The sequence below is a fragment of the Myxocyprinus asiaticus genome, chromosome 6, assembly GCF_019703515.2.
Source record: "Myxocyprinus asiaticus isolate MX2 ecotype Aquarium Trade chromosome 6, UBuf_Myxa_2, whole genome shotgun sequence".
NCBI lineage: Eukaryota > Metazoa > Chordata > Actinopteri > Cypriniformes > Catostomidae > Myxocyprinus > Myxocyprinus asiaticus.
In genome coordinates, this window is record NC_059349.1 from 25,787,452 (window position 1) to 25,808,904 (window position 21,453).

At 39.3% G+C, this 21,453-nt stretch overlaps 1 protein-coding gene across 2 annotated transcripts in view; it reads right to left on the bottom strand.

The window, feature by feature from the left end:
* The window catches only part of tgfbr1a (transforming growth factor, beta receptor 1 a), a 68,744-nt gene that overhangs the window by 6,671 nt on the left and 40,620 nt on the right, over positions 1–21,453 (bottom strand). For both annotated transcript variants that reach the window (XM_051701071.1, XM_051701072.1), the window contains exons 5-8: positions 7,073–7,240; positions 6,762–6,918; positions 3,361–3,485; positions 409–539 (exon numbers count right to left, since the gene is read on the bottom strand). In XM_051701071.1, the coding sequence (XP_051557031.1) occupies positions 409–539; positions 3,361–3,485; positions 6,762–6,918; positions 7,073–7,240 (581 nt within the window). The remainder of the gene's footprint in view (positions 1–408; positions 540–3,360; positions 3,486–6,761; positions 6,919–7,072; positions 7,241–21,453) is intronic.

The window sequence follows — 21,453 nt, forward strand, 5'->3', positions numbered from 1 at the left end:
GCCCATCACAAGTATTTAATCTGGCATTCAGCTTGTTCTCTGCTCCTCCTCCCGCAAATAACTTGCTTCAAAAGGGTGCAAAAATCACAGAACAGCCATTTAATATTGGCCAGCATGATCATAAAAAGTCTCTTTTACTTTGGCATGCTGTGCTTGCTCTGCAGAGGGATAGTTAAATTAGGGGCTTTTTATGACTGCAAATTGGGTGTAATCTAATTCTTCCTCCACAGCAGTGAAAGGCATATCAAGAAAATTTTGCTTAAGCTTATAGAGTAGAATGAACAAATAAAGAAATGATGGAGAGCATGAATAGAGGAAATACAATGGAGATCAAGAAAATAAAAAAGAGTGGTTTCGGGGGAATGAATCATCTACAAACAAAGATGTCTACAGAAAAAGAATGCATACCTCACAGCTCTGCCACCTATTAGGGATGTTGGCACGAAGCTTCTGGTCACAAACCACTCGCTTCATGTCCTCTACTGATGGGTCAGATGGAACAAGGTCATAGTAGGGAAGTTGGTAGTCCTCATGGATGCCTGTGTGGAGAATTGATCCCACCAGAGCACACATTTCATGGCCATGTATTTTTGATACACACTGTTAAATGTATGTTGTTCCAATATATTTCCATAATACATATCCATACAGTGGGGTCCATAAGTCTGTGACCACACTGAAAATCTGGGATTCAAAATCTAATTAAATCCTGGAAATAAGAAAGCCTTAGGATTTAAAAAAAAGAAAAAAAATATTCCTAATATTTAAGATACTGCACTATTTCTAGGTCACTAATAAAATACAAGAAAATTAGTTACACTGACCATATTAACTTAGGTCTATAGATTTCCTTTATACAGAGTTCCTTGCTTACATTAAAGCACACAAGATGCTCTTTGGAACATTCTCAAATCATGCAGTGATAACATCCATCATCAGGTTTTGCACAAACTTATGGAGTCCATGCCAGCTCGAGTGCATGCTGCCATTAAATCAAAAGGGGACAAACAGTTGAAGTCAAAAGTTTATGTACACTTAGGTTGAAGTCAATAAAACTAATTTTGTAACCACTCCACAGCTTTAATATTAGCAAACTATAGTAAGTAAATCTACTTTGTGCATGAGTAATTTTTCAAACAATTGTTTACAGACAGATTGTTTCACTTTTAATTGACTATATCACAATTCCAGTGGGTCAGACATTTATACATACACCAAGTTAACTGTGCCTTTAAACAGCTTGGAAAATTCCAGAAAATGATATCAAGCCTTTAGACAATTAGCTTTTGATAGGAGGTGTACTGAATTGGAGGTGAACCTGTGGATGTATTTTAAGGTTTACCTTCAAACTCAGTGCCTCTTTGCTTGACATCATGTGAAAATCAAAAGAAATCAGCCAAGACCTCAGAAAAAAAAAAAAATGTGGACCTCCACAAGTCTGGTTCATCCTTGGGAGCGATTTCCAAATGCCTGAAGGTACCACATTAATCTGTACAAACAATAGTATGCAAGTATATACAATACTGTGCAAAAGTTTTAGGCACTTGTGAAAAATGTTGCATAGTGAGGATGTCTTCAAAAATAATGCCATAAAAAATTTTCATTTATCAATTAACGTCATACAAAGTCCAGTAAACATAAAAAAAGCTACATCAATATTTTGTGTGAAAACCTTTGCCTTCAAAACAGCACTAATTCTCCTAGGTCACCTGGACCTTTCTTGGTTGTTGGCAGACAGGATGTTCCAATCTTCTTGGAGAATTTGCAACAGTTCTTCTATCTATTTAAGCTGTCTTAACTGCTTCGGTCTCTTCATGTAATCCCAGACTGACTATGTTCAGTGGGGGGCAATGCTATCTGTTGCAGAGCTCCTTCTATTCTATTCTATTTGCAAAAGGAATGCTCGGGAATTTAAAATGTACATTTCTTATTGACACACTAAATCTGAAGATATATATAACCATCTTAAGATATATTATTTTGTGAAACATCTTATGTGCCTAAGAATTTTGCACAGTGCTGTACACCATGGGTCCAAGCAGCCATCACACTGCTCAGGAAGGAGATGCATTCTGTCTCCTAGAGATGAACGTAGTTCGGAGCAAAAAGTGCAAATCAATCCCAGAACAACAGCAAAGGACCTTGTAAATATGCTGGAGGAAACAGGTAGACAAGTATCTATATCCACAGTAAAACGAGTCCTATATTGACATAACCTGAGAGGCTGCTCAGCAAGGAAGAATCTACTGCTCCAAAACCTCCATAAAAAAAATCCAGACTATAGTTTGCAAGTGCACATGTTTGCAAAGATCTTACTTTTTGGAGAAATGTCCTCTGGTCTAATGAAACAAAATTTTTACTGTTTGGCCATTATTACCATTGTTATGTTTGGAGGAAAAAGGGTGAGGCTTGCAAGCCGAAGAACATTATCCCAACCGTAAAACATGGGGGTGGCAGCATCATGTTGTGGGGGTGCTTTGCTGCAGGAGGGACTGGTGCACTTCACAAAACAGATGGCATGATGAGGAAGGAAAATGATGTGGATATATTGAAGAAACATCTCAAGACATCAGCCAGGAAGTTAAAGCTCGGTCGCAAATGGGTCTTCCAAATGGACAATGACCCCAAGCATACCTCCAAAGTTGTGGCAAAAAGGCTTAAAACAACAAAGTCAAGGTATTGGAATGGCCATCACAAAGCCCTGACCTCAATCCGATAGAAAATTTGTGGGCAAAACTGAAAAAGCGTTTGCGAGCAAGGAGGCCTAGAAATCTGACTCAGTTTCACCAGTTCTGTATGGAGGAATGGGCCAAAATTCCAGCAACTTATTGTGAGAAGCTTGTGGAAGGCTACCCGTAACCTTTGACCCAAGTTAAACCATTTAAAGGCAATGCTACCAAATACTAACAAAGTGCATGTAAACTTCTGACCCACTGGGAATGTGATGAAAAAAATAAAAGCTCTCTACTATTATTATGATATTTCACATTTTTTAAATAAAGTAGTGATCCTAACTGACCTAAGACAGGGAATGTTTTCGATGATTAAATGTCAGGAATTGTGAAAAACTGAATTTAAATGTATTTGGCTAAGTTGTATGTAAACTTCTGACTTCAACTGTACAAAATACTGAAAATTCTGAACTTTATCTTAATCTCAATTCAACTTCTCACTTAAAGTACGTTGATAATAGACATAATTTGTAATGAAAAACATGTATTAAAGTACTGTATAAAAATGCTAAATGACTTTTGACCCCACTGCATATAACATATTGTTGTCATATCATCATGCAACTGAACAAAAAATGAATCTTTTAATATAGTCATTATCACAATGTTGGGGCTACCAATGTCTTACCTCCAATTGAACACCTGCGAGCAATCTCCCAAAATACCAGACCCAAGGCATAGATGTCTGCCCTTTTAAAGGACTCGAAATGCTTCATGTTAATAGTGTCATCCAGTACCTCAGGTGCCATATACCTGTGAACATGAGAACACATTAGATGTGTCTGACGATGACATTTATTCAGCTCTGGGCCTCTTGGTGGCATGCAGTGGTGGCCGATTTGGGGCATGGAGGTCTTGTGGTTTGTATAGTGGCCTAGACATGTAGGTGTATTTTGGAAAAATAAGACAGAGCAAGCCAACCTCATTCCAGAAAGCACTAGAGGGACGGAAAGGCACTTTGACATTCAGAAGTCTGTTGTTTATCACAGCAGGGGAAGGCAGCGGGTGCAGAGGTTGCGTTAACCAAAAATTCTCCTTTATTTACAGATTTTTTTAAAGATTGACAGAAAATTTCAAATGCTGTCAGTCATTTTGACAGATAAAAAAAATTGACTGCATATATCAGTCATTACATTAGTGTGTTATTGCATGATCAGTGTGCCACTTTATTATAATAAAGCACAAAAAAGTATAGTAACAAAATGACCGTTTCAAAAATAATCGTTTCTGCCAATTACTTGCATTTAATCTAAGTGCAAACATTAGCTTACGTTTAGAGCAGAATTGTCAGTTATTTTAGAGTAGGTGGCCTACCTGCATTAGAGCTTCAGAGATGCGTGTGCTTCTCATCTGTGACTTTATTGTTATAGGCTATTAGGCACACTGAAGAAGTTCCGTGAACCTGTGCATTTTCCGATCGGACGTTTATTTCATTTAAACGCCGCACATATGGGTAAAGTTTAAAAATCTTGTTTTAGTGCAGTGGCTGATTGACAGTAAGCTACTTTCACACAAGAATTCATTGGTTTCATCAGACTTGCGCTTGGGGAGTCAAAAATATCATTAAGCCTATCCACTGTTATGTATATACCATTATAAATGGAAGCTACGCCCTTGACTGTAGTACTTACAAAATTAAAACAAGTATGACGGATAAAAATAGACCATGACGGAAATTTTACAACTCAGTCTGTCAGAGTGACAGATAAATATTTTTTCTAGCGCAACATCTGATTGGGTGTATACACATGAATGTACATGAACGTCAGAATGTAGGTGTCACAGTCTGTCACTCTGCCAGCCCAGGAGCAGTGTAGGCAACAAAGTGAGTGTGTGTGTGTGTGTGTATGTGTGAGTGTGTGTGGTGTCCAGGGGGCACAGAGGAGGGTGGGCGCACCATTGAGAGCCTCTCACTGTAGATCAAATTTGATCCTCTCCTGTGGTGACAACACTGGAAGTGGTGTCCTTGCAGCACTGTCCTTCTCACCATATGCTACTTCAAATCACCATCAACACACACATCACACTCAGCCAGTACTTGTTAGTAGGGGTATGGGAAAATAATTGCTTCCTATATGCATCGCAGTCCTTTCTCAAATGATTCTGATTGAAAAGCATACGTATTACAAAACATTACAAATACAGAGTGATATGCGCGTGCAACACTGCAAAAACGGCAAGGAGGGCACATCTGCAGAGGCATTTATATCATGAGTTGGTGTAATAATATTGTGGCATTAGTGTAAGAAGTCAGAGTCTTCTGACATGTTTAAGAGCCAAGGAAAAAGGGGGCCTGGGAAGCTCAGCAAGTAAAGACGCTAACTACCACCCCTGGAGTCGCGAGTTCGAATCCAGGGTGTGCTAATGGACTCCAGCCAGGTCTCCAAAGCAACCAAAGCCCGGTTGCTAGGGAGGGTAGAGTGGGGCGTGTGGTGACTTGTGCATGGAACAGCGTGAAGCCTACACACGCGCTATGTCTCCGTGGTAATGTGCTCAACAAGCCACGTGATAGGATGTGCGGATTGACGGTCTCAGACATGGAGGCAACTGAGATTAGTCCTCCTCCACCCGGATTGAGGCGAGTCACTATGCCACCGCGAGGACCTAGAGCACATTGGGAATTGGGCATTCCAAATTGGGGAGAAAATCAAAAAATAGCCAAGAAAAAAATGGACTGAATAACGGTAAGCTTTATATTATGACATCTTAAAGGACTGTTCACCCAATTCTCTCATCATTTACTCACCCTCTTGCCATCCCATATGTGTATGGCTTTCTTCCTTCTGCTGAACACAAACTAAGATTTTTAGGAGAATATTTTAGCTCTGCAGGTCCATACAATGCAAGTTAATGGTGACCAGACCTTTCAAGCTCCAAAAATCAAATAAAGGCGGCATTAAAATAATCCATAAGACTCCAGTGGTTTAGCATATGTCTTATGAAGCAATGCAATTGCTTTGGGTGAGAAACAGACCAATAATTAAATCCTTTTTTACTATAAATATCCACTTTCACTTTCAAAATGAGACAGAGCGGAGATATTCTTCACACACATCTGGGATGGCATGAAATAATAGAACTTAAATGTTTGGGTGAACTATCCCTTCAAAAGCAATAAGTGCTTTGCCTCTGATGCTATGTTATTATATTTCTACTAGTCCATCATATTTCTACTAGTGAGTCAGAGCAGACATGTTTAAGTCAACGTCATTCTAGCCTATTTTTAATGGCTCTAGAAAAGCACTTCCATTGTGTTTGAAAATATCATTTATATCAACAGATCTCATCAAGTGACCAAGAAGCGTCTTCTCAGTTCAGTCTATTACAATTGTTTATGTTCACACGGTACCCCTATTGTTAAAGGGTCATGAAACCCCAAAACAATTATTATAATTTTTTTTTACGTTCACACTTTTTTTTTTTTTTTTTACCATGATTGATTTACAGCAAAGTACCTCAAAACTCTCTTGTTTTTGTCTCTACTCACATTTAGATGTTTAGCCATCTGTATCATTAGTGTGTTGTAAGACTGGAAGTGAGTGAGTTTATTTATCTTAATTTCTTTTTTTTGCTTTTTTTTGCTTTGGTTGCAACAAGCCATATGAATTTGCCAGAGATCTGCAGAAAAATTGAGATACATCAAGAATCACTTTGGAATCGGATCGTGACTCGGAGTTTGATGTTTCTGGCAGTTTCTGTCTGGTTGTGCTCTGAGTGTGTCGAATGGGTGAGGAATCATACTGTGCTTGTTATTTCACTTCTAAACAACAATACCAGGCCATCTTATGAAACCACTATCATTTGCGTCTGTCTCCCGTAGCCTCGGTCATAGCACTCATCTCACAAAAAGTTTCAATCGTTGGGAGTGTCGCAACACTAATATTCACAGGCACACAATGCTCCGAGCTCAGGCAAGCAATCATCAGTCATATGGTTCTGTTCTGGCATACAAACATAGGTGAGTGCATGTCTGCCGACTGGCTCTAGATGTCTTTCACCGTGAATGGTGCTAAGGAATGAGTTATTAACCTTTTGGTGCCCACTCTGTGGTTGGGTGCGATATCGATGGTGTCTGTGGAAGAGTCGTGGCGCACGGCCAGGCCGAGGTCAGCGATGCAGCTTGTTCCATTCTTCTTCACCAGGATGTTTTTGGATTTCAGATCACGATGGGCAATGGCAGGCTTACCTGAGGAACAGGTCGGACAGAGTAAAGAATGGAACAAGACAGATACATCAAATACATTTTTGAAAGCTTATTGCTCAGATTATGAAAATGACCCCATTTGCAAAGCTGCTCAAACAAAGTAAAAAACAAAAGTGATATCTGTATTGTGACTCACCCTGAGTGCCCACAATCTCCATATGCAGATGAGCCAGGCCACTAGCGGTGGAGAGAGAGAGCTTGATCATGCCCTCCACGGTGACTGTGTACCTGTTCAGGTAGTCAAATAGTGAGCCGTGCTCATGGTAATCAGAAACCAACCACAGCTGCGTCCATGTGCCGTTATCTGAGATGCAGAGAAAGAAACCAATGACTGCCTTATGGTTTGATGTATAATAGGGTTTAAATGCCAACAATATTCTGAACCATGACTCTGCTTTAAAGTTTTAAACTTAAAACGTTTGGCAGCTTTTTAACAAAATTTCTGGCTAAATCAGGGTTCCCACTCTTTTAAAGGCACAATTTTCCAGGATGTTTCATGTACCCATGGGGTGTAATATTTAAGCAAAAACACATAAGAGATCATCGTGGTTGGATAGTTATTTTTTTCTGAATTATGTATTCAACAGTTCAATAAAATTTGATTATCAAAAAGGTAAAAATATAATGAATTACATTTTTCAACATAAAACTACATAATTTTTTATCGAATGAAGTGCTTTTATACAAAATCCTCACAGCACAATCCGAAACAACCCTGGGATATGTGTCAAATGAATTTCTGCACAACAGAACATCACAGATGTGATTATTATTCATTACAGTAAGCATTACACTACTATACAGTAGTAATATATTTGTTTTATGCTTGATACCTAATTTATCCTACTATGGTATAGGATGGGGAAGTCCCTGTCATGTGGGCACTGAGGTATGCATGATGTCATAACTTCCTCTTTATCGTCACCATATTTGGACAGAGAAATTAACTTGTGCGCCTTCTAGGTTCGTGGAGGTTTGGAAATCAACTTCCGAAAGAATTACAGCATGTCAGCGGATCATATCGCATAATTTAGCAGAACATTTACATTAATAATTCTTTATGAAGTAAATATGAAAATGTATCAAAAATTTCTGTAAATGTGCACACTGCTGGACTAAATGTTCTATTGGATGTTGTTCTCTGAAGCCTGCTATTGACAACTCATATGGAGATTACATCATTGAATAGGTACGTGCGTCTTTATAATGGTTACATTTTTATAACTCTCGCTTTGATATTTTGATATGTTGACAAATTAAGAAATTACTCCGGCAGTAACATTTCTATTGTGAAACATTGGCCAAATATCAAAGCTGAAGTATTAGACCTTTTGTCGCTTTTGTAACATTATAAATGTCTTTACTGTCACTTATCAATATAATGCATCCCTGCTGAATAAAAGTATTAATTTCTTTCCAAAAAAAAGAAAATTCTTACTGACCCCAAACTTTTGAACTGTAGTGTATAATGTTACAAAAGCTTTCTATTTCAGATAAATGCTGTTATCTTGAACATTCTATTCATCAAAGAATCCTGAAAAAAATTTACACAACTGTTTTCAACATTGATAATAATAATAAATGTTTCTTGAGCAGCAAATCAGCATTTTAGAATGATTTCTGAAGGATCATGTGACACTGAAGACTGGAGTAATGATGCTGAAAATTCAGCTTTACATCACAGAAATAAATAGCATTTTAAATTTATATATATATATATATATATATAACTTGCCTCGGGGCCGTTTACCATTTGCATTGATCGCCTCAGCACATTACCGTATGAATGGCACCCTCTGCGCGTGGATGTGATCACATTAGGGATAATTAGCTGAGCCAGGAGAAACTGTACATCACTTTGTTTCATACAGATTACATTGCAGGAGAATATTTGTTTTAAATTTGAATTGTTTTACTTAAAAGTAGACATTTTAAGCTTTCTTAAGACATATGTTTCATGTTTGTGTGATAAGTATTCGCTGAGTTTCAGTTCATTTTTGTGATGTGTTTCAGAAGGATGCTCGCAGAGACAGAGACGGCTGAAAGCACACCCTGTTTATTTTCATTATTTTTACAAGGTTTTGTTGTTATTGTGAGTGTACACAAATAAAAGTAGACCCTTTATAGTTTCTAATGATGACTTACACTTATCTATATGTCCAAAAATGACGGAGTATTTTAAGTTATTTCCGCTGTTATGAGGAAAAAATCCAGCAGGATGCGCCGGCGTGTCCGTCGACCCCTGAGGGTTAATGCAAACAAAACCGATTGTAAGATCGCCGGCGATACCTGCCAGTGAATGAGTAAAAGCTGTGATACTAATATTCATGTTAAGATAAATTATAATCATTTCTAAAACTCCAACACACCACAGAATACACATTTTCTTTCAGGAAAAACTTGGGATTATTGGAATTAATACAAATGTAATTTGGCGTAAGCCCCGTCCTACGGTTCGGAGCTCAGGTACTTGCTCGAACCGCCAGATCCTGCCAGAAGGCGAAGATGGCAGGGGATAGGAGCTTACCCCTATGGCAGGACGGGACCTAAATTTTGGTGATGGGGTGGAGGGGGGTGAAACCAACAAGGCATTACAAGTGATGAAGGCAGCGGTGTCAGCTTATAAAGCAGAGGCTGGATTGTGATTGGATGAGATGCCTGACCGTATGAAAGTGTAAAGACCATGAGTCTTCTGCTAGAACTACCACTTACACTTCCATTTCTTATTTCCTACTTTGTAATAAACACTAATATACTATACTATAATACAAATAAATGTATTAGCATGCATTGCACTAGTTTGAGAATAGATAATTGAGAAACCCTTATCTTTTGACCACTAATATAAATAGCCTTTTAGAGGAAAGCATTGCATGGTGTTTTCTTTCTGGATAACTTTTTCCTGAGTCAAAAGCTCACCATCTTTAAGCTTGTTCTCGATAAGTCAAGCATCTAGATACTCGCAGACTTAAAGGCAAACAGAATAATATCTCGCATTTTAATGATCGCTTCTCAGTTTCTGCTGCTCTTGTTTTTGTTGTGGTTCTTGAGCAAGGCTGCACACGCAGCGCAAAAGGGAACATTACCTAAGCCTGAATATTAATCTTTTCAGATTAACATTTTTATAGGTTGCTCCTCAAGCATGATACATAACACAACAAAACATTAATGTACGGAGTCAACCATTATCCCCCTTAAACCCCATTATTTCCCTTCCCCCCTCCCAATCCCCAACCCCACCCCGACCCCCAACAAACATCCCTGTGGCCAAACCAAATGAAATGAGTGGTGCACAGCCGACTTCCATCCCCTAAGGATGACCTGTCTGCTGATCATAACACCGGCTAGGACCCAATTTTTAATGTACTTCTCCCCTATATTATTGACCGCCCCATCACCTAAAATACAGAGTCTGGGGCAAAATAAAATTTGAGTGCCCAACACATCACACATAAAACTCTGAACCCTCAACCAAAATTCTTGGATCTTAACACACCACAAAGAACATGGGTTGTTTCCCCATCTTCTGATTGGCATTGCCAGCAGGTGGGTGTGTCTTTAAGACCAAGCCTATCCAATCTAGAGGCGGTCCAATAGAATCGATGTTTCATCGCACCCATGCATCTCTAGATGTAGACTTGATGTTTTTTAGAATCCTAGCCCACACTCCCTCCTCCAATACAAAGTTTAAATCTTTCTCCCATAATCTCCTGAGAGAAGTTGAAGCTCCATCCCCCAGACTCTGAATTAGCAGGGAGTAATACACATATGCCTCATGACCTTTTTCATAAGCAGTAATCATCACTCCCATAGTATCTGCCACTTTAGGGGGGTGTATGCTACTCCCAAATATAGTACAAAGCAGGTGGCGCAGCTGTAAATACCTAAAGAATTGAGACCTGGGAATCCCAAAAAGTTGAACCATATTTTCAAAGGATCTCAACATTCCACTCTCATATAGGTCACCGAGCGTATTAACTAGTGCCCGACCGATATATCAGCCAGCCGATATTAGCCTTACACGATATATCGGTATCGGCGTATATTTTACAGATATGAAAACTTTATTTCAGAACATATAACGCAGAAAACAATGCTTTAGAATTGGTGTCATAGCGTAGTTTGTCCAGCAGAGTGCGCTCCAACTCCACTGTTTACAGAGCTGACTCTGACAGTGGCTCTGCAGACAGGGTGGAGTTAAGCGGTGTCTCAGTAAGTTAACTAGTTTGTGAAATACATACTGGAAACTTAATAAACAATGACCCCATCATTTTCCCATTTCAATATAACTAATATAACATTAACCTTGTCCCTGACAACCATGTCACTCATGTCTGTTTGCTGTTAGCCAGCTATAGCTTGTCAGTGCATTAAGTAATGTAGCAGATTGAAAGGTAAACATCAGAGCATCTTTTTGCAGCTCAGCAGACAACGGTGCAGTGGCGGATTGTGTCTGATGAATGTTGATTTCATGCTCTGTTGTTACGTAGTTGGTGAGACACAATGCTGGAAAGTAAAATAAACAACGTCCGTCTTTTACTCTCCGTGACAACGAGCTTATAGCTAACTAGCTAATCACGTAATTACTTTCAGTAATATTTTTCCGTTTAACTCTTGCACATAAACTCCATGTCGATACATCAAATGTCGTGAAAAACTGGTTTGGAAACACTTTTTGTTGAGAAAATTGGCATTAACGCAAAAATGTAGTGTCACATGACAGAATTTACCCCAATCGTTAGCCTGTGTTAATCATGACGACAAGGTATAGGATCCCTGAAAGCCAATTTATTGTACGTGATTATGGATTGATCTGAACGGCATAAAGATCCGATCACTGCAAACATGACACTCCCAGGAGTGCCAACACAAATATCTCATCTCATGCACATCGACAAGTGCACGGAGAACAAATGAATGGCCACTGTTTGTGATCAATTTAATCGTGGTAGACATCCGTTTATTTATTAAAGTTGCTTTTCCACACCATTCAAAATAATAGACGGCAGTCACGGAATTAGCCCACAATACAAAAACACATCATTTCTGTGCACAAAGAGGTTTTAAATAAAAAATAAATAAACAATACAACAAGAAAAGCTTTTTTTTTGTGTTTGCTTTTTTGGAAAACTAATATAGCCCAATTATATTAAATTATTGTTTAGCTTACTTTTGAAAAAATGCTGACAAAATTCCCTGTATTAAATTAAATAAATTACCAAACGAAAAACGCATAAAATTAAAAAAAAAAAAATTACCAAACGAAAAAAATATATATTTTTAGACCTATATATGCCTTTTCTTTACACAAACTTAAATTAGCCGTACCCTGTTCTGTAGACGAATAAAGTCGGCTGAATGACATTTTCTACACTTTAAGACTATAAACTATCAGGACTATTTGTCCAATGAGGGATCACTTTCAGAAAACAAGCTTTTGAACCTTTTAAAACTTTTAAATATTTTAAATCTAACCCTCTTTACCTCAGATCACATTTGCTGAGCTTCTTCAGAAAATGTAAATTGCTTTATGATGCTAAAATTTATTTTAGATGATAATCAAGTTCAGCTGGTCATTAAAAGTTGTGGAACAAAGATACGGGACATAATGCAGTTGTGATGGCAATGCTTTAGATTAGATGATTGTTCAAAATAGCCTATTGAATATCAGGAATGTATCATATGTAAACCCTGATATTACACCTCTTCAATTTTTCTTTAATAGCTGTGCACACAGCATATACACATCGATGGATGGTCCTTACACTAAGACCGAAAATTTCCCCACTACTTGGTGCAGGTTGCCAGCTTGAACAGGGCCATGAAGATTCGCTTTCGGGTCAGAATCAGTGACAACCTGCGATAGGCACAACATCACTACCAATATTACAGTCCTATCAGAAGGGCAACAGCTCCCTTTTGATTGCAATTCCTCCTCTTCTGATTGTTTTTATTTGTGAAATTAAAATGACAGTTATCTGGTTAATTTCAATGAATTGTCTCAATACTCTCCCCATTTTACAAAAACTTCAGAGGAAAAAATTTAGGGACACCTGGGAGGTGAATTAGTAATAAACACACATTTCAGTAAGGAAACTGCTTAAGGGCAGATTTCTTTTGCAATGAACCAAAACTTATGCGACTAAGTGTTTTTTTAGGCATGAAGTCATCACGCACAATTTCGGCAAAATTTTTTTTACGCATTTTCACTTTGTCGATAACAAAATAGCGCGAAAAGTGGATGGAAACTAGGCTATTGTTGTCAGCTGAGTGGAAGCAAATGAGTAAACATGTATTCACCAAACTGTTTTGTTCAGGATTCACAGTTTGGTACCCCCTTCAACCGAACAATTCCAGTCGTTGCATTTATAAAAATGTAAAAGTCTAGTTTTCCACCGTTGAAAGTTTCCCCTGAACTTGTATAGCAGAATACGGTGTAACACTACTGCTTATCTGTTTATCTTGACTCGGCAGTATTAATATAGTCAGCATTTGACTGATACTAAACAGTAATACTGATGTTTATTTAGCTATTTATTGTATTTTTATTTATTCTTTATTTTAATGGTCAACATTTGACTGATACTAAACAGTACTGATGTTTATTTAGCTATTTATTTTATTTTTATTTATTCTTTATTTTCTCAGTGTTCATTTCTAGAATTTGTTGACAATGTATAATAATGTCAAATATTCTTTGATAAAAAATAGATGTTTAAGAAAGCAGCCTTCTGAGTACCTTTGCTTAGTCATATCCGTGCAAAATCGATGAAAAATCCACATAGAAAAGCTCTGTTTTCATTCCAGCTCAAAAATTAAATATATCGGCCACCATATCGGTAATCGGTGAATTTTCCCTCTCTAAAATCGGTATCGGTCTCAATTCCCATAGCGGTCGGGCTCTAGTATTAACATTCCTCACAATCCACTCTGCCCAACAGAAAGGGGACCTATTAATACATCATTTTGGGTTCAGCCATATGCTCGAAGCAACATTTAAATAAATGTCAGAATTAAACACTCTGGACACTTTTGTCCATACCATGTGCAAATGCGAGATAACGGTGTAACTTCTCCGGTTAGCTTGATAGAAAGGCTTTGCAATGGCGAAATAGGGGCAAGAACTTCCTGTTCAATACAAAACCAGGGAGGGTTCTCTCAGGTGGAAGTGACCAATGAGCCAAATGTCTGAGACCGAATGCATAATAATAAAACAAAATCTTGTGTAGATCTAGCCCACCTTTGTCAATCGGCCTATGCAACCTACTGAAATGTAATCTGGGATGTTTACCATTCCAAATGAAGGACTTCACTATGCTATCAAACTGCTTGAAATAAAAGAGGGGGACATCTATAGGGAGAGATTGTAGCAGGTAGCTGAATTTTGGAATACAATTAATTTTAATAACATTAACCTTCCCAATCATAGATAAACGTAATGAAGCCCACCTGCCCACATTGCTCGAAAAACCTTTTTATAAAAGGGTCAAAATTAATGAACTAAATCAAACAAATTTGCTGGGAATAAAATGCCCAAATACTTAATGCCCTGTTTGGGCCACTGGAAGGTGCCCAGCTGAAAAGCCGTTACCGGGCAGTACACTGTAAGAGCCAAAGCTTCGGATTTAGACTAATTAACTCTGTATCTTGAGAACTTAGAAAAGGAATTAATAATTCTGTGGAGGCAAGGCATAGATCTAGAAAGGTCAGAGACAAATAATAAAATATCATCTGCGTAAAGCAAAAGCTTATGCATCACACGTCCTGCCATCATGCCCCGGAGCCTTGCCTGTAGGCAAGGTCTTGATTACCTCGACAAGCTCCTCCAAGGTTATCTTAATATCAATGACCGAGGTAAATATTTCACCACCAGCAGATTTCACTGAGGGAATGGTAGAAAAAGACTCTCTCTGATTTATATATCTAGCCAGCTGTTTCCCTGCCTTGTCACTGGACTCAAAGTATGACTGTCTTGCCCTGAATAGCCAAAACTCCACCTTCTGCGACAAAATAGTATTATATCTGTATTTCAATCTGGTTAATTCCCTAAGGCCATTAGACAACATTCGGCACTTCAGCTCTGCCTCGGCACTTTTAATCTTCCCTTTCAATTCCATGAGTTCTTGTGCTTTGGATTTTTTAGTGAATGAGGCATACTGTATGATCCGGTCCCTAAGAACCGCCTTAAGTGCCTCCCAAGCCACGCCCACGGAGGATACTGAGGACCAGTTGGTCTCCATATAGACATCGATTTCAGCCTTTAGCATTTGTTGGAATTCAGGATTTTGCAAAAGGGATACATTAAAGCGCCATGTAAGGGAGTTACAGTGAAAGGAGAACACAGGGAAGCGGGTTTTCCAGGCTCAGGTAAGACTTTTAATCAGCCACCTCAGTGCTTTACAACTTCACAAACTCATCAGCTTCACAGGCAAGTAGTAACTTAAGCACATCAGCTTCACAGACACGTAGTAACTTAAGCACATCAGCTTCACAAACATAACAGAATAAATGTAACAGCTTCAGGAGCACCGTGGCCTTCCTTGTGCCAGACTCTCTCCCTCCCTTCTGCTGGTGACGTGGCTGCTTATATGCCGCTCTCCCCATGCTCACTGGAATTAGAAACAGGTGTTAAACATAATCTAGCTCCGGTGCAAGCGCCCTTACCGCTTTCTCTCTCCGGATGGGTGCTTGACCATGCCCCCGCTGCCACACGCCAACTATATGATTTCTTTTTCTCCGTATGTGGCAACACCTCTAAACACACCAGGGCATGATCAGAGACTAAAATGTTTCCAATTGAGCAAATCAACAACAGATGAAATGAGGGACTTTGAGATATATATATATATATATATACACTATATTGCCAAAAGTATTCGCTCATCTGCCTTTAGACGCATATGAACTTAAGTAACATCCCATTCTTAATCCATAGGGTTTAATATGACGTCGGCCCACCCTTTGCAGCTATAACAGCTTCAACTCTTCTGGGAAGGCTTTCCACAAGGTTTAGGAGTGTGTTTATGGGAATTTTTGACCATTCTTCCAGAAGCGCATTTGTGAGGTCAGACACTGATGTTGGACGAGAAGGCCTGGCTCGCAGTCTTCACTCTAATTCATCCCAAAGGTGCTCTGTCGGGTTGAGGTCAGGACTCTGTGCAGGCCAGTCAAGTTCTTCCACACCAAACTCGCTCATCCATGTCTTTATGGACCTTGCTTTGTGCACTGGTGCGCAGTCATGTTGGAACAGGAAGGGGCCATCCCCAAAATGTTCCCACAAAGTTGGGAGCATGGAATTGTCCAAAATCTCTTGGTATGCTGAAGCATTCAGAGTTCCTTTCACTGGAACTAAGGGGCCAAGCCCAGCTCCTGAAAAACAACCCCACACCATAATCCCCCCTCCACCAAACTTCACAGTTGGCACAATGCAGTCAGACAAGTACCGTTCTCCTGGCAACCACCAAACCCAGACTCATCCATCAGATAGCCAGATGGAGAAGCGTGATTCGTCACTCCAGAGAACGCGTTTCCACTGCTCTAGAATCCAGTGGCGGCGTGCTTTACACCACTGCATCCGACGCTTTGCATTGCACTTGGTGATGTATGGCTTGGATGCAGCTGCTCGGTCAGGCAAACCCATTCCATGAAGCTCTCTATGCACTGTTCTTGAGCTAATCTGAAGGCAACATGAACTTTGGAGGTCTGTAGCGATTGACTCTGCAGAAAGTTGGCGACCTCTGCGCACTATGCACCTCAGCATCCGCTGACCCCGCTCTGTCATTTTACGTGGCCTACCACTTCGTGGCTGAGTTGCTGTCATTCCCAATCGCTTCCACTTTGTTATAATACCACTGACAGTTGACTGTGGAATATTTAGTAGCGAGGAAATTTCACAACTGGACTTGTTGCACAGGTGGCATCCTATCACAGTACCGTGCTGGAATTCACTGAGCTCCTGAGAGCGGCCCATTCTTTCACAAATGTTTGTAGAAGCAGACTGCATGCCTAGGTGCTTCATTTTATACACCTGTGGCCATGGAAGTGATTGGAACACCTGAATTCAATTATTTGGATGGGTGAGCGAATACTTTTGGCAATATAGTGTATATATATATATATATATATATATATATATATATATATATATATATATATATATATATATATAATCTATTCTAGAGTAAATCTTATGGACTGATTAAAACAAATTTATTGTCCCTACCAGATGGGTTCAAAAGTCTCCAAATATCTGCAAGACCAAGAGTTTTATACATCCTGTGAAGCGTCAATGTTGCTTTACGGGGCTTGCACACTTTTGCTTCACTATCATCAAGGACTGGGTCCATCAATAGATTAAAGTCTCCTCCCAATTTTATATCATGAGGGGTGCCAGAGGCTTGCAACATTCCTTCAAGATCTATAAAAATGCCCTGATCATCAACATTAGGTGCATAAATATTAGCCAAAATAAGACTTTGTCCCTGAATTTCAGCTAATACAATAATGACTCTTCCTAATTTATCTTTACTCTGTTTGAGGCATTTGAATTGTAGAGGTTTACATAGAGTAATAACTTCCCTGCACTTACTCGAGCCAGCACTATATAAAAAAAAAATGCCCACCTCATATCTTCCCAACTTTTTCAGCTTCCTGTGGAGAAAGGTGCATTTCTTGAAGAAACACTATATCATATTATATCATATATATCATATATCATTTCCTTCTTTTTATGGGGTGCTCCAATCCATTCACATTCCACATAGAGAGAGACAATCCACTCATATTAACATTTGATATTTTTACATATAAGAAAAAATAGATTGTGTGTCAAAACAAGATTATAAAGACCACATTCCAACATTAGTGCAACAAATCCACCAAACTTCACAGTTGGCACAATGCAGTCAGACAAGTACCGTTCTCCTGGCAACCACCAAACCCAGACTCATCCATCAGATAGCCAGATGGAGAAGCGTGATTCGTCACTCCAGAGAACGCGTTTCCACTGCTCTAGAATCCAGTGGCGGCGTGCTTTACACCACTGCATCCGACGCTTTGCATTGCACTTGGTGATGTATGGCTTGGATGCAGCTGCTCGGTCATGCAAACCCATTCCATGAAGCTCTCTATGCACTGTTCTTGAGCTAATCTGAAGGCAACATGAACTTTGGAGGTCTGTAGCGATTGACTCTGCAGAAAGTTGGCGACCTCTGCGCACTATGCGCCTCAGCATCCGCTGACCCCGCTCTGTCATTTTACGTGGCCTACCACTTCGTGGCTGAGTTGCTGTCATTCCCAATCGCTTCCACTTTGTTATAATACCACTGACAGTTGACTGTGGAATATTTAGTAGCGAGGAAATTTCACAACTGGACTTGTTGCACAGGTGGCATCCTATCACAGTACCGTGCTGGAATTCACTGAGCTCCTGAGAGCGGCCCATTCTTTCACAAATGTTTGTAGAAGCAGACTGCATGCCTAGGTGCTTCATTTTATACACCTGTGGCCATGGAAGTGATTGGAACACCTGAATTCAATTATTTGGATGGGTGAGCGAATACTTTTGGCAATATAGTGTATATATATATATATATATATATATATATATATATATATATATATATATATATATATATAAAATCTATTCTAGAGTAAATCTTATGGACTGATTAAAACAAATTTATTGTCCCTACCAGATGGGTTCAAAAGTCTCCAAATATCTGCAAGACCAAGAGTTTTATACATCCTGTGAAGCGTCAATGTTGATCCTTCTTTTTATGGGGTGCTCCAACCCATTCACATTCCACATAGAGAGAGACAATCCACTCATATTAACATTTGATATTTTTACATATAAGAAAAAATAGATTGTGTGTCAAAAACAAGATTATAAAGACCACATTCCAACATTAGTGCAACAAATCAAACCCTGAACATCCCCTAGAAAAAAAAAAAAAGTGCGCGCATTAACAGCACCGTGCATGACAGCGCCAACTGGCACCCATCCCTTCAATCTCAAACAGTCCATGCACGCCTACGAGAATCCCCGCGACAGCCTTGCTGTCGGAATACTCAAGTCCGGTGTTTCTATACAGATTTTGTGCGAAAAATTGCACAGCAAAAGATAATCTATAGTAGATAGAGTAGATAATCTACTCCAGCCAACAGGCGGAATAAGCACAAAGAGCATGTAGATGCATCCATTGAACTGTCCTGAAGGTGTATTTCTCTACAAAATTAACTCCAGCTGATAGGTGGAACCGGCACAGAAAGCATGCAGATTCCTCAACAGTCAAGCAAATGTTCAGTGAGCCGGTTCACTCGGCTGCAACATGAGTGCGAACAAATGACTTACTCCAATGACTCGCAAGAAATACTCCACGAAACAAACTCCAGCCAATAGGCGGAATACGCACAAAGAGCATGTAGATGCATCCATTGAACTGTCCTGAAGGTGTGTTCCTCTACACAATAAACTCAGCCGATAGGCAGAACCAGCACAGAAAGCGTGCAGATTCCTCAACAGTCAAGCAAATGTTCAGGGAGCCGGTTCACTCGGCTGCAACGTGAGATGACTTTCTCACTCCAATGACTTTATGAAGGACATCGCTTGCTGTGGGCATATAAATGTTTTACGTCCATTCTTAGCATCTATTCTCAATTTGGCCAAGGATATCAGTGCAAAAGTGAACTTCCATTGATATAAAAGTTTCCTGCATTCCTTAAATCAATCACGTTTCTCTCGTCGAATTCGCAAAGTCTGGGAACAAAAAAATGCTGTGGTTCTTCCAAGAAAGCCTTCCTTTACTCCTCGCCTTGCGTAACAAGATCTTTATTGGATGATTTCAGAAATTTGGCCAGAATTGATCGGGACCTGTCTCCCTCCACGGATCGCCGAGCAGGAACCCTGTGAGCTCGCTCTATTTCCAGCTTATGGCCTGCTATGTTGAGCAGATTCGGAAAGAGACCATCCAAGAACTTCAACATATCCTGTCCCTCTGCTCCTTCAGGAACTCCAACGATACGGACGTTATTCTGCCGGCTACGGTTCTCCATGTCTTTCAACTTCTCCCAGACATGCTCCAAATCCACCTTGATTGTTAGCGAATTAGCAGATAATTCCCTCTCCGATGACTTCAGGAAAACGATCTGTTTCTCGACATCCCCCACTCTTGTAACCACATCAGTGAACTTCGCCTCCATGGCAGTGATCAATCAACGTATCACAGCAAGATCCTCCAAGTCAGCAACGACCTACATCAGCATTGCTGACATGTTCAGCACCTCTCACCGCATTTCCTGCACTTCCCCGACTAAATCGATTCCCAGGCTTGCGGCCTGCTCGGGGACGTCAGCATGAGCACGTAAGTATCTTCAATGTCTCCAGAGCCAGAGGATTTTGAATTCTTTGAAATATTGTCCTCCTAGAACAGTTATGGAACAGATTGTATCAAATCTCATCGGTTTATTTCATTAAAAGTATTAAAACTAGCAAAGTGCGTAGAGCTCACTGTCACACGTCAGATCCCAGCATGGCATCACGTGACTCTGTATAAGCAGACTCTAAACATTAAATTATTGAAAACTGACTCATGTGTAAAGGCTGCATCAATCAGCGTTCTTACCATCGTCAATGACTAAAGTTTACAACTCAAATGTTTGTGTAGGTAGTAACACAACAGCAAAGCTGGAGCAAACAAAATCATATTTTGCACTTTATCAATACTTACTTAAACTATTATGCTGGAGCAAATCAGGGATGACAGCAGATAAGCAGAGAATGTATGTGACAGGGTTTTGTTCATGACAGTCAAACGTTTAAGTTTTTTCACAATGCGCAGCTGCTAGCAGTGAAAAAGCTATACGAATCTGGGTATTTGACACCTATCCCAAGTCCCAATCATTACCATGTTTTTTACATGTAACAAAAACCTTTAGTGACACAGTCAAACAGTTTTATTATACTAAAATATTTTCCAAGACATTTATGTATTTTTCTAAATTTTCATGACCAGAAAATTGCGTTGCAAAATTCCAGATTTTCCAGGACATGTGGGAACACTGTAAATATAACTTCATAAATCTTTCTGAATGTTGGCATACGAAGAGACAATCTTGTTTAGGACAAATGTAAGATGTAAAATAATGGTTGACTGATACTTAGAAAGCAGGGTGGCCGATGGCTGATATTTGTGACCTGCTTCATCATTTTGAGTCATTTAAACCCAGAAACAGTTTCAGTTTCATGCACTAAATAAAAAAATAAGAGAAACTTTCAGCTTCCTAATGATGCAATTATAAATCGTTACTGAGATATAATCATTTAAATGTTAGCTGAGACTTTTCTTTTTACTTTAGTGCATACATTTGTTTTTTGTTTCTGGGTCAAAATAAGTTTCAGTATATGATAAAATATAGTTCAATTTAAGTGAATGACATGTACATAAAACTGCTGAAATTAATTGAAAACTTACTTTACACAATATTTTCTAAACATACACCAAAAGTGTGTATTAT